At 58.6% G+C, this 16,239-nt stretch overlaps 5 protein-coding genes across 5 annotated transcripts; 3 read left to right on the top strand and 2 right to left on the bottom strand.

The window, feature by feature from the left end:
- Positions 1-3,363: 3,363 nt before the first annotated feature.
- On the top strand, positions 3,364-5,318 carry A1Q1_01627 (uncharacterized protein; the record flags this gene model as incomplete). The annotated part of the gene is made up of 2 exons (XM_014324666.1): positions 3,364-3,716; positions 3,806-5,318. The coding sequence occupies 2 exons, from the start codon at positions 3,364-3,366 to the stop codon at positions 5,316-5,318; spliced, it is 1,866 nt and encodes a 621-aa protein (XP_014180141.1).
- Positions 5,319-7,282: 1,964 nt separating this feature from the next.
- A1Q1_01626 (phospholipid transporter) lies at positions 7,283-9,708 on the top strand (the record flags this gene model as incomplete). The annotated part of the gene is made up of 5 exons (XM_014324665.1): positions 7,283-7,798; positions 7,886-8,050; positions 8,155-8,364; positions 8,415-8,528; positions 8,635-9,708. The coding sequence occupies 5 exons, from the start codon at positions 7,283-7,285 to the stop codon at positions 9,706-9,708; spliced, it is 2,079 nt and encodes a 692-aa protein (XP_014180140.1).
- Positions 9,709-10,052: 344 nt separating this feature from the next.
- Positions 10,053-11,101, bottom strand: A1Q1_01625 (uncharacterized protein; the record flags this gene model as incomplete). The annotated part of the gene is made up of 4 exons (XM_014324664.1): positions 10,053-10,754; positions 10,809-10,913; positions 10,980-11,046; positions 11,094-11,101. 4 exons carry the CDS (start codon positions 11,099-11,101, stop codon positions 10,053-10,055), a joined length of 882 nt encoding a protein of 293 aa, XP_014180139.1.
- Positions 11,102-11,329: 228 nt separating this feature from the next.
- On the top strand, positions 11,330-12,185 carry A1Q1_01624 (RAB-protein geranylgeranyltransferase; the record flags this gene model as incomplete). The annotated part of the gene is made up of 5 exons (XM_014324663.1): positions 11,330-11,332; positions 11,379-11,489; positions 11,533-11,638; positions 11,705-11,911; positions 11,953-12,185. 5 exons carry the CDS (start codon positions 11,330-11,332, stop codon positions 12,183-12,185), a joined length of 660 nt encoding a protein of 219 aa, XP_014180138.1.
- A 25-nt stretch (positions 12,186-12,210) lies between these two features.
- A1Q1_01623 (uncharacterized protein) lies at positions 12,211-15,973 on the bottom strand (the record flags this gene model as incomplete). The annotated part of the gene is made up of 7 exons (XM_014324662.1): positions 12,211-12,587; positions 12,639-12,643; positions 12,706-13,076; positions 13,125-14,507; positions 14,556-14,774; positions 14,824-15,446; positions 15,499-15,973. 7 exons carry the CDS (start codon positions 15,971-15,973, stop codon positions 12,211-12,213), a joined length of 3,453 nt encoding a protein of 1,150 aa, XP_014180137.1.
- Positions 15,974-16,239: the final 266 nt, after the last annotated feature.

Here is a 16,239-nt window from a genome sequence, read left to right as displayed (position 1 = left end):
GTCTGGCTGCGCCGCAAGTCCTGGAAAGATGACAAGAAGGAGCAATGGCAATGGGCTGCAGTGCTTTGTCCGGGGTTAGGGCAACGAGAGGGAAGGAAGGGCGTCCAAAGCGTCTGAGCGTTGCTCAGAAAAACCTCGACTGTTGACACTTAGGCGAATGGACACCGTGATGTTGAAGCTGGGGATCTCGAGCAAGCTCTGTGCGCTTCCTTCTTTTCGGAGACTGGGCAATGATATGATCGCCCAGAAGATGATTCCTTGAAGCGACAATGGCACAAGGATACACCGACGAGTACAATGGTGGTCGTCGGTCGAGCGAGTGGTTGTGCCGGTCCACCGCAGGGTATGGGAGGTCGGAGGAGACGGCGACTGGACAGGGGCAGATTGTTAGGGACTGCCGCCAAGGGGTATGGTGGTTAGAGAACGGTGCCGGCTAGGAGGTAGCTGTAAGAGTGGAGTCGATGGGTATAAACGAGAGAAAGGAGGTTGGTGCAGAGAGGAGCCGGCCCGAGAGAGGAGGATGGGTGAGAGGAGTCGGAGAGGGATGCAAGAAATGGAAGAGTCAAGGATCAAGGAGTGGATCGAGTTGAGACGGAGGGCGACGGGCGTTGACGGAGGGCGGTTGGTGAGGAAGGGGCGAGGGAAGGGGTTGCCGGGGGGAGGAGGGAGAGGAGGGAGAAGAGGTGTCGGTGTGCGGGATAGTGAGGTGGTGATCGTAAAGCGTTGAGTGGACTTGAGTTGTGTTCGAGGAGGCGACCCGGCGACTGGCGGCCTGGCGTGGTAGTGGTGTCGCTGGTGTCGCTCTAAGCTCTAAGGACCACGGACAAGCATCCAGGACGGGGCCAGGACATGCAGGACGGCCAGGACAAGTTGGTTGGGCGTCAGGTTGTCTTGAGCACAGCAGTCCGTTCAGGTAGCCAGCAGACCATGCAGGGCGTAGGGTGTGCAGGGGAGACTTGGAGACTTAGCTTGGCCTTGGTGATGCCTATGGCCTGCATGGTGTGCCGTCTGGCGCCCGACCGACCGACGCTCTTTGGTACTAAAATCCCGACCCTGAGGTCTGCTAAGGGCCCGGCCACCAGGCGCCCTCAGCCCTCCGGCTGCAGCTCACTCCACCTCCTGCATCCACCCTGCTGGGCCGCCCTGCTCCCTGCGCCCGGTCTTCTGTCCACCTCACCATGCTCAGCTCTCTGGCCCGGGCAGCCTTGTCAACGTCGCCATCTCGCCACTTGAGCACGGGGACGGGTTCCATGCCGAACATTCCCACTTCTAACGTCCTCTCAGGCGAAAATAATCGGAGCAGGTAGGTTAGTGCAGCCTGCAGAAAGGGGGCTGCGACCTGCAGTGTCGAAAGTTGTCACCATCTGGCACACTGGCACACCGTTTAGGTGGTGACCGTAGCGCGTCGTGCTCAGTCCTACCTACCAGCCTGCAGCCTGGGTGGTTAAACTCAGTACGGATTTCTGGGCAAAGCTCAAACATGGGACCTGAACTTTCTTTCAACCAGGGTACACCGAGCGAGGAAAGGACAAGAGAGGCCTGCAGGGTAATAGGGGCGTTCCCGTGGAAGCGGCAATGACCAGTCTGCAGTATTCATTATTAGCCTGCAGGCAATCGAGTTATGTAATATTCACTGGGCTATCTGGCTATAGCGCTAAATTGCACTGCGCTGGTACTTTGCCTCTACTCACGAACCTTTGTGGAGTATGACTACCGCACCATGCAGCGCCAGACTGTGCTTTCCCGTCGCCTAGCACGTTGGACCGGAACGCTGAGAACAAGGTTGACGTTTCGGAGGGCCACGGCACAGTGTGTCTATGTGCTACAACAAAAGCCTGGCTGACATTGAGATCGAAGCCGAAGATTCAAGGAGCACGACTGGCGAACTGGCATGTATCGTGTGGCTGCAGGATGCATGACTACTGGCTGAAGTGATGCGTTACAGATATTCTGTATACCTTGAATCCCTGGTCCCTAGACCACAAGCCCGTCGCGCCCGTTGCCACCGATTCATACAGTGAGAGCTTCAGCCCGGTCGGGTTCCTTAGCCCTGCTCTAATCCTCAGCCGATTTTGACACTCCTGCTTGCCGAGATGAGACATTTGAAGGCCTCCAGAGCTGAGGGTTACATCCCAAGACACCGCAGTCGCAAAGTTAAGCTCTGCGTGCCCCGGAAGCGCAATCGTTGCATCTTTTGGTACAGCGAGCTACAGTCGAAGTCGAAGCAGGCGAACAAACAGTCTGTCTCTTTGCGTTGTTTGTTCGCCTGCTTCGACTTCATGATGAGGACCCGGCGGATACCTACGGTCTGGCCGTTCCGGCGCGGATCACAAAACCCCAACGTCACGACGTGGCCATGCCATTTGGCTGTTGAGGGATCCGGGACACAGTGCCCCATCTCACGCCTCTCGTCAGATGAGTTTGAACCATCGACTGGTCGAGTTCCCATAGCGAAGAGACGGGACGACCAAGGGACTGGTGGCCCGAGCGCTGTGGCGCAGAATTCAAAGTTCCTAGCCACCACATCCAGCGAACACGTCACCCCTGTCAAGTCGTAACGGACAGCCTACCAACGCTTAAGTGGAGGCCCAGCCCGCGATGGGCGGACTTCTCTGTCAAGTCCGCATCCACCTCCCAATAGGCTTGTTGGCTAGGCGTGCCACCATACATGCACGTGACCTCCTGGAACGGACTGCTTGGCTGTCCACTCAGGGCGTCCCGTCAGTCACATCAAGCACAGCGCGGGACGTAGAAGCGCGGAAGTCGGGATTCGAGGACCAGTTCTCAGAAGCTCGAAATCCAATGCACTTCCTGGTCAACTGAAAGACATTAAGAAGCACATGTACGATCTTCGAGAATGCAGCGAAGACAAGCGAAGACATCTGTATGCATTTGAAACTTGATAGTACAGCTTGCCGCAAGAAGTAGCCCTTGGGTAGCGCTGCCTGGATGCAAGCCAAAGATAATTACAGTCGTTCAGGCCAGGGTGCTTAAGGGGCCAAGTCCTATCGAGACACGAGACGAGTGACCAAATCGGGCCACATCCATTTCTTTCACACCTTCCTCCCCTTCCCTTCATCCTTCATATCTCATCTCGTCGTTGACATCCACCCCTCCACTCCTCCACAAAAGCCCACCACGACAGCGACCGGTGTTGATCACTGTGTTCCTCGCCTCAGTCGACTCTTCCCCAGCTACACTGTTCTTGCGCAACAACGACACAGGCTCAAAGGGCTGGATCCCCTCCACCTCCTGACACGCGTCGCGTCCATCAACCCTTCCGCCTTTCGACACCTTCGTCTTCCTTCCTCTTCTGGATAGAACCTTCGCTACCCCTTACATTCCCATTGCATCCCTCCCACCATGGCGGCTATGGTCGAGGCGCCGCAACGTCCGGCCCAGCACGTGCATATGCAGTACGAGTACGCGAACGGCATGACAGTTCAGGACGACGATAATTCGGATCAAGACATTCACGCCCACGCCCATCTCTTAGGCCACGGAGATGACCCCATGGACCGCGACATGGAAGAATACTACACCCAGCAAGATTACCAGAACCTGCAGGCTCAGCAGAACGTTTACAACCAACACATGGTCCAGTACCACAACGACGACGATGCCGACATGGACGACGACGAAATGTATTCCGACGAGTCATCAGAGGAGAGTGTGTTGCCGGACGAGAACATCGACTTCAGTCTTGTCTACGCTCTGTGAGTTGCAGCATCCACGCGGCGCTGACGTTTAGCCACACCTTCCTCGCCAACGTGGAAGGACAGGCCTCGGTGGTCAAGGGGGACAGCCTCTTATTGCTCGACGATGCCAACTCGTACTGGTGGCTCGTGCGCGTCCTGAAAACGGAGGACGTTGGATACATCCCGGCAGAAAATGTCGAGACGCCGTATGAACGTCTCGCTCGCCTGAACAAGCACCGCAACATTGACATCGCCGCCCCGACCGAGCTTGAAAAGTCCACCAACCCGTCGCAGCCTCGCGAGAGCAAGCTTAAGACGCTGATCGGATGGACGCGGAGGACGAGCCGTGGTTCTTTGGATTCGGAGGAGATCGAGAACCGCGAGGGCCGTCGTGTCATCTTCGCGCCTCCTACCTACGTCGATCACCCCGGTGTTACCTGGAGTAGCGATGAGGAGGACGATGACATGGAGGAAGATGAGCAGCACTTTGCCGACGACGAGGACCAGGAGCTTGGATATGAGGCGGAGCCAGATGACGGTGTGGAATGGGCTCAGGACGCCGTCGAGGCCATCCGCAGCGCTACAGATGCGCCTCAGACCGCTGCCAATGCTGGCGACACTGTTTCCAGGACCACCGTCGTCGCTGTTGCTGGTGCCGGAGTTGCATCCACTGCCATCGGTGCTGGCATCGCCTCGACCATTGTTACCTCCACCTCCACGCCCTCAAGTGCGTCAGACGCTGAGACAATCACGGTTGACTCCACTCGATCTGCGGCTGCCGTGGCGGCAACCGCGCCCTCCATCGTCTCTGGCACCGACTCTACTCCTGCGCAGAACCCGCAAGACGCGCAAGCTCAACCTGCACCCGTCCACCAGGCCGGTGAGCCGACTCGACAGGGCCCGCCAGCGCCGACCAACCAAGGAGACGTTGTCTCAGAAACACCGGCCAGCCCGACTGCCCCTGGCGCCCCTGCCGCTGTCGCTTCGACTGTTACAGGACTGTCCACCAATGCCCACCCAGCATTCCCTCCCGCTCCGGAGCGCTCGCCTTCCCCGGCTCGCCCAACATCGCTCCTCGCTCGCACCAACCCGACGCCGCCGCCCCATCGGGCCGGTGCTCTGTCTGTCTCACCCGAGTTCGATTCGCCGGCGCTCACGGCTCGCGACATGGCTGCTGTCACTCCTCCGCCGCCGTCTGCTTCGATCTCAGAGCACCCCTCAACACCCCAGTTCACTTCGGCTGGTTCAACCGAAACTCCCATGACTTCGTTATCTCTCACGCGCAACAGCCCGCACACGACGCCGTCGACGTCCCCTACCGATGGTCGTGCCGGCAGCAGCGCTCAACCTCGGGCCCCCATGTGGTACCTCAGCGCCTCTGACGTGTCGCGTCTCGCCACGTTGGTCCGCATCCGTGCCGAGAACGAGGGTGTCCAGGCCCGCCTTACCCACCTCGAGGAGTCGGATGAAGTTCAGCACTCCCTCTACGGCGAGAAGGTCGACACCAGCTTCCTGCACCCGGACGTGCGCTCCGGCTACGTTCACCTGCAGGCAAAGCTAGATGCCTTTGATCGCGAGATTGATGCCATCCTTGGCTCCCTGGCGGTCCCTGCCTGCTGAGCTGCTCAGTGATCAAAGTGACGGCCGGCGGACCACGATCTGAGAAACCTTCGATTTAGAGACGTACGAATCCAGCAGAGCTGGATGAGTTCATTTTTGGGTTTATTCGCTATCTACAACGTATGATGAGGTATCCGGACGACATGCCTACTCATCTCCCGCCATGGACAATGCAGAGGCAGCAACACGGCAATGAGTCACGAGAAAGACGCGGGTTCGTCTCTCAGTGACATACGGAGGATTGTACGACTAGTTAACGCTGTATCAGTGATGACCTCATGTTATTTGTGCTCATGCTCATGTGTTTTTCAGGTTGCAGCGCTGATAGTGCCTCAGATATTTCCTTTCTTGACAACAGCTCGGCTCCTCACCCGATAACTCGCCCCAAAATTACCTGATTTCTCCACCTCCAGCGTCTTCATATGCAACAGAAGACAAGGTCTGCACCGCTACGAACGTGGTCCTGTCGAAGAGGGCGTGTACGACCCGTGCGGGTTCCAAACCAAGCAGTAAAAGATCCATCCACCTCAGCGAACCAGCAGACGTCAGGACAGCTGCCCTCGCCGCTCCACCCCTCTGGCTGACATCGTCGGAACATCTTCGGGAAGATGACAGCCCTCAGGTATGTGCAATGTTCGACAAATTGTCTCCAATAGCCAAGGTCCGCACGCGTCTCGCAGAGGAGGGGCGCATTCCGACGCCTCGATCACCGAGACCTGAGTCGGATAACTGCGAGCGGAGGGATGGATATCCTCCCAGACCGACGCTGGCGGAGATAAGTAGGCACTCGACGCCCTCAGTGGCAGTGGAGTACGTCCGAGAGCCTTCTGTCGGTAACGATCATGGCCGCGGAGCTTTCGGAGCACAGAGCTCGCCGACTTGGCTGGCGTCAAGCACGCTCGTGCGATGCACAGTCGTGTGCGGCATCGCTCGTCATTGCCCTCACACCTGCCATTGCCCGACCACTCCAACGGCGAGCGAGGCTGCCGGCAAGCTCCTGTTCGTGTCCTACAGAATCCCTGCTCCATTCGACAGGAGGTGCGCACGTTTCAGTCAAACGTGCGCTCCGTAGTGAAGCTACTGCGGCCCGAACGCGATGCACAGTCGGGTTCGGCGCAGATAAGGACCTAAAACGGGCCGAGAAGGGTGCGTTGGAGCTAAGTATAACTCGAGCCTCAACGCCTCAGCATCGCGCTGGAGTTAACCGCGAGGCAGGGGAGCGGGCAGCGCTTGCCTCGCCGTTTGCAAGGACGGCCAGGCGGCCAGGGTACCTCAGCCAGCAGCACCACCGAGAATCCACCCAGGACAATGCAGCTTGGCTGACGCGAAGACGCCGCGCAGCCCACCCCGCCGCGCCGCCAGCTCCATTCAGGACCGGATTTGTGTTCACGACACACCCGGCAGCAAAAAAAAAAAGTTCGTGATCGCTGCTGCTTAGCATGTTCAGGGCTCCAATCGTCTGCTCGCTTTGTCGCGCACAGCCGTGCTGCAGTGCTGGAGGAAGCAGAGAGCGCGTCCTGACATTTCACGGCAGAGAGCGGAATTCGGGGCCTGGCTGGACGAGCATGATCTGAAAGGCACAGTGCTGGCAATGACGTCCCAGTGTCAGGGACAGGGGCCAGCTCCGACGGGCTGGTGGGTGTTGTAGTGTGCGGAGCGTCCCACTGTAGGCGGCGCTTCGCTCGAGCGTTACACTGACATACTTCCCCCAACTGATTTCTTAAACTTCTCTGGGAAGAGGTTATGCTAGCCTGAGAGCATGCAGATCACTATTTTCAACAGATTGGGAGACAGATAGCCGTGCGGTGGTGGCCAGAAAGAGTTCAACCGTGCCAAGGGCCTAGTTCCAAATCGGGATCCGCCTGCTTAGGGTCTGGAGCCAGGCACTGATCGTGCTCAGGAGACTTGGCTGCGATAGTGTGGATATTCGCGATTCCTCGCCGCCGTGTGCCTCGGCAACCACCATGACTCCTCCCCCATGCAGTTGCCCCGTCACGCCCTGCCAACGACCGGGACACCGTATGGAGCTAATCAAGCTTCACGAGCTTAGCCAATGGCTCTCTCTAGCGGCGACCCAAACCTCTCCTGTGGGTCTTACCCCGCTGTTGGCCTCCCTTTCCCCTACGACCTCGACCCACCCCCCGCCGGTTTGCGGATCGGTGGATCCTCGACCCTCGCTTGGCCATGGCTGCGCTGGTATTAATAAACTCACCCGCTGCCTTGCTGCCCGATCCCTCCCCCCTCCCTCCTCCTCACATCGGTATATCATCAGCTCTCACCCGTTGACGCCCGGTTTCTCGCCTGATCACCCCGTGCAGCCCGTCATGAGCCACGCACTCAGCAACACGAGCTCCGAGGAGCGCGCCGCACCCTACTCCGAGAAGGACAAGGTCGACGGCACCGCCGCCCGCGTCGACGATGCCGGCCCCAAGCGCCGCAAGCGTCACACGCTAGGCAACACCGCGACCATCTTTGCGTCTGTGAGTATGCCGTAGACTGCCGCCCACATGTCCGTGTGGGGCGTAGCGCCACCCAGGTGATTTGGGGATTGAGTGACTGATTACCAGGGCTCCGCCATGTTCTCCGATGGATACTCGAACGCGGCCATCGGCCCCGTCAACACGGTGCTGAACGCCAAGTTCCCAGAGGTCATGGACCCGAAGCATCAGGGCGCAAACCCGCGCGCGAGCTCGAACCGCAACCTCCTCTCCGCGATGGCTTTCGCCGGAATGGTGAGTACCAGAGCCAGCAACAGCCGGTTGCACAGCGCGCCATGATGTGTACCCGGCAGAAAGGCACCACATGACCTTGGCACAGCAGCTGACGTCAAAAACAGGTTATTGGCCAGCTGAGTAAGTCTCGAAGTCGCAAACGAGCCGGCAAAACGCAGCGGGAGGGGTCAGGTGACACCGCTCCTGTCGATCTCACGTGCCGTGCCAAGGCTCCATATGCTCCTAAACGAGTGCTGACAGGGACAGGTTTCGGCTGGGTCTCGGACAAAGTTGGACGCAAGCTTGGCATGTTCATCTGTACCGGCATGATCTTCGTGAGTGGCTTGCTTCCCGGGCGAAAGTGGCGCCTGACGTCTTCCCACAGGTCTTCTCGATTCTCTGTGCCGCCTCCTCAGGTCCCAAGGGCCACCCTCAGGTCCTCATCAACTGTCTGATTGCGTTCCGTTTCCTCCTTGGTATCGGTATCGGTGGTGAATACGTGAGTACCTGAAGGCACCGGGTGTGGCAGCCGTCGATTGTGGCGGCGATCATCATCGACAGCCCGGGTTTACACTGTGTGAAGGAAAAGAGAGCTGACGATCCAGCCCTGTGGCTCCGTCACCGCCGCCGAGGCGACTGAGAACACGGGTGTCAAAAAGAACCACCAGCAGCGTCTGTTCGTGTGGGCGACCAACTCGATGCTTGACGCCGCGTTCGCCATTGCGTGGTTTGTCGCGCTCGTCCTGCTCTGGATCTTCGGCTGGGACCACAAGAACATCATCTGGCGTGGCACGCTCGCGCTCGGTGCGATCCCGCCCCTGATTCTCATCATCGCGCGTCTCTTCATGGAGGAGCCCGAGGCATACAAGAAGAACTCGATGCGTCACACTCGCATCCCCTACTGGCTCGTCCTGAAGCGTTATTGGCTTCGCCTCATTGCCGTCTCGGTCGTCTGGTTCATCTACGACTTCATCACGTACCCCTTCGGCACTTACTCGGACGTCATTACGAAGAACGCCGCGCCCAACGCCACCATCTACGAGACGCTCGGCTGGTCGTGCCTCATCAACTCGTTCTACCTCCCTGGCACCATTATTGGCTCGTTTGTCTCCGACTGGCTCGGTCCCAAGTACACCCTCATCACCGGTCTCCTCCTCCAGGCCGTGTTCGGTTTCACTCTGTCTGGTGCCTACGAGCGCTTCTTTCCGCCCAACGGCCACACTCCCGGCGGCCTCGCGGGTTTCGCGATCATGTACGGTGTGTTCCTGGCCTGTGGTGAGCTCGGTCCGGGCAACAACCTCGGTCTCCTTGCCTCGAAGGCTATTGGCCCCACCGCAGCCCGTGGGCAGCTGTACGGCATCGCGGCCGCGATCGGCAAGGTCGGCGCCTTCATCGGCTCGTACTGCTTCACGCCCATGATCGACTCCTTCTCCAAGAAGTCCGAGTATCTCGGCAACACGGGCATCTTCTACGTCGGCTCGGCACTCGCCGTCTTCTCCGCCCTCGTCGCCTTCATCTTCATCCCCAACATCAGGGCCGACGCCATGATTGACGAGGACGCCCTCTTCCGCGAGTACCTCGCCGAGCACGGGTACGACGTCAGCCTCATTGGAGAGCCTGGGTATGTCGACCCCGAGGAGGTCACGGACATGAAGATTGGCCCGCAGCGCAGCAAGTAGGGCGGCGCACAGACGTGAGCGGGGTCTCAACGCCCCGCCTGTAGGGAACCGGCGGTTGCTATTGAATAACAGTGGTATAATGATGTATCTCTTGCTATGTGCGGATGAGAGCGAAATGTCGTTGGAGCACAAGGATCAACTGTGCTACCGCAGACGATCGACGCCTGCAACCCTGGAAATCGCATGTTGGTGCCACGGGCACGACGTGAGAGAGAAGAGATTGAGGCGTGCACGCCTATGAAGCAGAGTGAACATTATGGAAGGCAAGAAACGGTAGCCAGCGTACCGAGTAAAGAGGCTAGAATACACTGTGGATACATTGGTGGACAGGACCGTCTATCACTCTACTTTTTCCTGCTGCTCGGTGGCGGGCGACGCTTCTTGAACAAACTGCCACCAGCGGACGGCGCCGGAGCTGGCGGCTCAGCTGGCTCGGGTTTGACTGGCGGCTCCGGCTGTCCAGCCTCCGTCTTGACGTCGGGTTCCTGCTTGACCTCGGACGCCTCAGTGTGCTCAACCTTGACATCTTCCCGCGGCTCCGTCTTGACCTCAGCCTTGGCCCACGCCGACGGTCCCGCCCTACTTCCTTCCCCGTTCTGCTCCTCCTTCACTTCCGGCTCCTTCTCGCCAATCTTCTTCTCCTTCGACTTGAACTTGAGCTCGGTCAAAGCAGCGGGATCCCAGTCATCGTCGTCGTACGGGTCCGCGTGTTTCTTCTGCTGAATCTTGAACTCGCGCAGATCCTCGGGATCTTCCTCCGCCTTGCGCTTCTCGCCACCGTCGGCGCCCCCCTCGGCGGAGGGAGAGGGCACGACAACTTCCTCCCATTCTCCAACCTTTGTTGTGCGCCCCCGAACCATCTGCTCGATCTCGTACGAACTCGGCCCCTCCTCGCCCGGCGCTAGTCCTAGGTCCGCCGCACTGGAGTAGTTGGACCACTTGTCGCCGCTCGGCTTTGCGCGCTTTACCGGCGCGGGAGCCGCCTGCTGAATTGGCCGGCCGGTGTATACTCCGCCATCACGGGATGAGTGCGCTGCGCTCGCCGCCTGGTCGTCAGCTTACAGCCAGGCCAAAGAAGCTGAGAGAGAAGGAAGACTTACAGCCTCTATCCGCGCGATCTCGGCCGCATGCGCTGCCTTCTCACGCTTATCTCGCTCTCCACCCTTGTAAAGGTCACGAATGAAGCGTTCTTTGTTTCCCTGGTGCTTCAGACCAGACTCGTGCAGCCGCCGTGACTGACGTCAGTTGGTTGTAGAGGCGATCTAACTCACGGGAGCATCGTCGCGCACGAAGATGTTGCAGTACTTGCACCAGTACTGCTTCTTCGACACCCAGTATCTGAATCAAGTTAGCTCAATCCTATTGATCAGATAGCTGTGACGTACTCGGCCATGATGTGGGTGCTGACGTTAAGCGGGGATGGATTGTTGACAGACTTGTGCACTCCTGGAACAGATCGAGATACATGGTGGCGGTAATGGTGATCTAAAATGGAGGAGCGGATAAAGGCCGCTGAGTGCGGGGACTCCGCAACGCTCGCGCGTGCAGTGACGACGATGAGCTGAAGTGATAACGCTGGACATTTCGTTTCCTGCCTCACGATCGCAGGCTACACGATACAATGGTGTGTACTCACAGTTTCTGCGTTGTGGTTCTTTAACTGATCTCAGCACGGCGTCAAGCGAACAAAAGTCTCGCCCGAGGCGGCAGAGGCGAAGCGACTGAAGGAGCTGGGCAAGATCCAGGCGTACCTGACGCTGGAGGAAGACGTGCTTGCGCGCGTGAGTTCGTACTTTTTGCTGGCGATCTGACGAACAGAAAAAGGCAAAGGACTACTCTCCAGAGGCGCTGAAGAAGACAACGGAGCTGCTCGACCTGAATCCCGAGTTCTACACGGTGTGGAACTACCGGCGGCATATCTTGACGCGAGGTCTGTTCCCAAACTCGTAAGCTAATCCTCGACTGCATGGCCAGCTAACACACAGGAAGCCCGAAGAAATTGTCGCGCTACTCGGGGCTGATCTCCGTCTGACGGTAGCGTACCTCAAGGTGCACCCGAAAGTGTACTGGATCTGGACGCACCGCATGTGGTGTCTCGAGAACATCCCCAGGGGACCAGGCGACACGGAGGGCTGGCGAAACGAAATGTGGAAGGTCGAGTTTGGACTCGTCGAGAAGCTGCTCGAGTCAGATGCGCGTAATTGTAAGCTGCTGCAACGTAGCTTCCTCCAAGCTAACGCGCAGTCCATGCCTGGGGATACAGACGGTACATTCTGCGCAGCCTGCCCGAGACAGCGGAGAAGAGGACGCCGCAGGACGAGCTCAAGTACACGACGCGCAAGATTGAGGCGAGCTTCTCCAACTTCTCGGCTTGGCACTACCGCACGAAGCTTTTGGGCAAGATGTTCGAGGACATGACGCCGGAGCAGATTGCGGAGAAGAAGGATGAGGGTGAGCTTCACGTGCTTGAGGCGTAAGCTGACGGAGCAGAGTTCGAGCTTGTCACACAGGCTTTGTGGACCGAGCCAGCGGACCAGAGCGGGTGGCTGTATCACCGCTGGCTTGTTGGACAACGTAGGTCAAAGCGCCTGCTTTGCTGACCTTCCAGAACCGAGCAAGGAGGTCCTCGACCGCGAGCTCAGCAGCATTAAGGAGCTGCACGAGGCCGAGCCCGACTCCAAGTGTACGTGCCAACCCTGATATGGTAGCTGACAGCAGGGTGCATGAATGCGCTGGCGCATTACCTCCTCCTCTCGGCGAGCCTGGGATACGGAGAAGATGAGCAGCGCGAAGAGGCGAAGAAGCTCCTTGCGCGATTGGAGACGATTGACGCTGACCGGAAGGAGCGGTACCGCGAACTACGTGAGCTCCCCAGCCTTCTGTCAATAGCTAACCCCAGTGAGCCAGTACGAGTAGCGCGACGCGCGCACGATTACTAATGGGATTGCATGCAAATGTACACTACTTCCGCCCTTCTACATCTAGGTTTACGCCCACTAAGCGTCAATGACGTCCTTGGAGAACAGGCCGCGTCCAAACGCGCCGGCGACAACGGCGAATCCGTCGTCGCTGTCGTGCACCTCGTTGAGGAAGATGTCGTGGCGGTCCGCGAGGCGCGTCTGATTCCGTCGGATCTCCTGCACCATCGTGTGCTGTTGCGCACAGAGGATGCACTCGGGGTCGGAGTCCGAGAGACATCGCTGGTGGTAGCTGTGCTTGCACATGAAGTGGACAGAGGGCAAGTCGAGCTGGCCCCCACATGCTGCGCACTGTGTCACTTGGAACACCTCTGGAGCCGTCGTATTCGTCAGGTTCGCAATCTGCTGCTCCTTCGCCGCCGTCTCGGAGCGGTACGACTGCACGAGCGACTTGTCCTGGTTGTCAGCTTGAGCCGGCCGTGGACGCTCCATACTCACCGCTTCGATCTCGTTCTTCGTCTCGTCGACCTTGCTCCTGAGCCAATCCTTGACGAGACCAACACTCGCAACACCGTTTCGGCTGAGAAGTTGTACCACAGCCAGCGGCGGGATAATGCGCTCCTCGTCGATTGTCGCGAGGATACCCGACAGGCGGTCCTGGTACTTGCTGAGAATCGCAGGCGACGATGTCATCCACCGCAGCACGAGGGGATAGAGTGACAGATTTGTCGGCCCATACACGTCCAGGTATCTGAACACCTCTGAGCCCGGGTCCGGAGCGCCACCGTTGGCCGTGCGATCTGGCGACTCTGCCGCCTTCTCCATCCAATACCGCAAGGCGTCCTCGTACATTCCCATTGACTCCCAGAGCCCGACAAGCCCGTCTGTGAAGCCCGCCATTGAGCACAATACCAGCGCGTGCATTGGGTCAAATGGAATGCTGTCACCCGAGCCCAGAAGCGAGATCACCTTCGATCGCGCTGTCGAGGCGACCGTGGTGTCGCTGCTGTTCGTGTCGTCGAGGTACAGCTCGAGGAGTGTATTCCACACGGAACGCTGATCAGAGAGCGCCGGATCCGTTGAGTCATTCTCCTCCCGGCGCGGGATTGGAACGCTAGTCCGCTGTGCAGTGGCGTCTACCTTCTGACCCCAGAGAGAATAGGCGACGTCCTCTAGGAAGTGCACGAAGAGGTTGTGGTGGTCGATAAAGTGCGGGAAGAAGTGACGTGGTGATGGTGGGATGTAGCTTGGCTCCTCTTCCCTCGGGCTCTCAGCCTCTGGAGTAGAGGGATTTGTCGGTGCTCCATTGGGAGTAGCTGGGCCGCCAGAGTTCTGGTTGTCGGCGCCGAACAACCTGTTGACACCAAGATAGGACAGAACAGCTGGACCACTGCCGTTCGCCCTCGAATCAGCATGCATGTCATGGTGCGTCGTCTTCTTGCCGAGGTTACCGGAGCAAAGGTCGATGAGGAGGTCAGTTGTGGCCTCAGGCTCGTGGTGAAGCAAACTGCGGCCGTAGTGAACCAGGTTCTCCTCGCATGCCTCGGGTCCCAAAGAGCGCAGATACCGGAGGGCGTCTTTATACTCCTCGGCATCTTCAATCTGGATGCGCAAGTAGTCCTCGTGGCGACCGTACTTCCTCGCCAGGTAGGTGGCGTGCTCAAAGAAGCCCGCCTGGCGACAAACACGGATCGCGGTGTCGAGGTCGAACGGCAGCTCATCCGCGCCGGCATCCCGCTTCGCCTCGTTTTTGATGAAAGCATCGAGACGGGCACGGTCTGATGTTTTCGTGTAGCAGTTCAGCAGAAGCGTTGTATGATCAGGGTTGGCGAGACCACGAGCGTGCAGTTCCTGCAAGTAGGTCGTGAGATTGTTAATCCGCTGGGCATCGAGGAACTACGGTCAGCGCTTTGCAATGCAGAGACTTACTTTTCGGATGACATAAGACGGCTGGGTGAATCCCAGTGTCTTCACAAACTGAGACATGGCCCCGTCAAAGTCTCCCTTGCCATACAGGTAATCACCGTACAGCATGTGGATCTCTGCAAGACCAGCGTCGGCCACCCCCTGAGACTTGGCCAATCCCAGCGCAAGCGTGTAGAGGTTACGCTTGTACAGTACATCCAGCTTGGCAGTCGTCGCGTGCTCCTCGAGTTTCGACAGCTGCTGTCAGACACGACGTCGAGATTTAGCTCACCTGGCCATTGCCCTCGAAGACGAAGACTGTTCCCCACTGTGAAAAGAGGGCCTTGATGCCATTGCGGAACACACCAGAGTACGCCACGATTTTGTTCTCAAGATCGAATATCGTGATCTTGGCGGCGTCTGCGGAGTCGTCGGCGGCCCCGCGGGGCATCTGTCTTCGCGCAGCGGCTGTGGGCACGGAGGGCGAGGTGATGATGAGGTTGTGTTTTGATACAAACGTAGAGGTTTTGCGGCCATCGTAAGCGTAACAAGCACCTCTTCCTTCCGGGCTGTAGAGGTAGATGGCCTCGTCGCGCGCGACGACCATATTCTGCCGCTCCCAGTCCATCGATGCGCAATCCAGCCCGCAGCCAATCTCGTCCAGAACTCGGGCTTCCCCTCCCTTGGCAGAGACTGGGGCGGCAAGAACTCGATTTGTCGTCACGATGAAGAGCGTCGTCGCGTTCGGGCCATGTTTGGGCGAGTGAGACTCGCGGAAGCCGAGACCAGTAATCGCCTCGGGTGCTCGCTCGTTAGGCTCCAGCACCACGCGCGCCTTGGGTAGCGACGTCAAGGCCGTCGGCGAAGTAGTCAGGGACTGAAGAAGATGGCGGTACAGGAGGACCGTACCATCTCCTAAACCGATGGCCAGATGGGAGAGGTTCCCTGCCAATGCCACGGAAGATACCTATAGTCAGTGGTGTGACAAGCGCAGGACGTACAGGGTGTGGACGTCCGCTAGGCGGCTGTATTCTGACGTTACGCATGAGCAGCGGGCCTCCCTTCTTCTTGTCATCTTTTGACAGATCCCAGACCTTCAGAATAGGCTGACGACTTCCCTCGTCCTCGCCAATGGCTAGAAGCAACCCTCCAGCCTCGAGGAGCGCCGTTGCTCTACCGTTCCCCTCCCAAGCAGTGAATGTCCGTTGAGGCACGAAATGCCGGTCGAAGACGATAATAGAGTTTCCAGTAGAGATAATGACACTCGGCGTCAACGGAGACGAAGGTGACGTCGGTGTCACCACGATCGGCTGAACGAGATCACGCAGCGCACGGGGAGCCACGGCTAGGTCCTCAACGTCCTTGACTGTATCGAGGTCGAAAAAGCTAAATTGACGCCACTGAGGAGCGGACACAGTGTCCACCCTCGACGGTCCTGCCATGTCGTCGGTCGGTGAGTGGGCGTGTAGAGATGGTTAGAGGTCGATGCAAGGTAGTGAGAGGACGGCAGTCAGCCAAACGGCCAGACCAGCGGTAACGTCACTGCCCGCTGCGGCTAAGAGGGGAGGATCCAATAAGGCCATCGTTGGATTGCGGGGCACCAGCGTTTCAGCGTGTCCAGTAAACCGATCGAGATAAGCTGGCACAGCCGCGAGGTCTCATAGCTCGACAATCTCACAACGTTACTAATACAGCTAGCGGCGGAACA

Source organism: Trichosporon asahii, assembly GCF_000293215.1.
Source record: "Trichosporon asahii var. asahii CBS 2479 unplaced genomic scaffold scaffold00050, whole genome shotgun sequence".
Taxonomy (NCBI): domain Eukaryota; kingdom Fungi; phylum Basidiomycota; class Tremellomycetes; order Trichosporonales; family Trichosporonaceae; genus Trichosporon; species Trichosporon asahii.
Note: the sequence above shows the minus strand (reverse complement) of the source record. Positions and strands in the feature narration are given on the sequence as shown.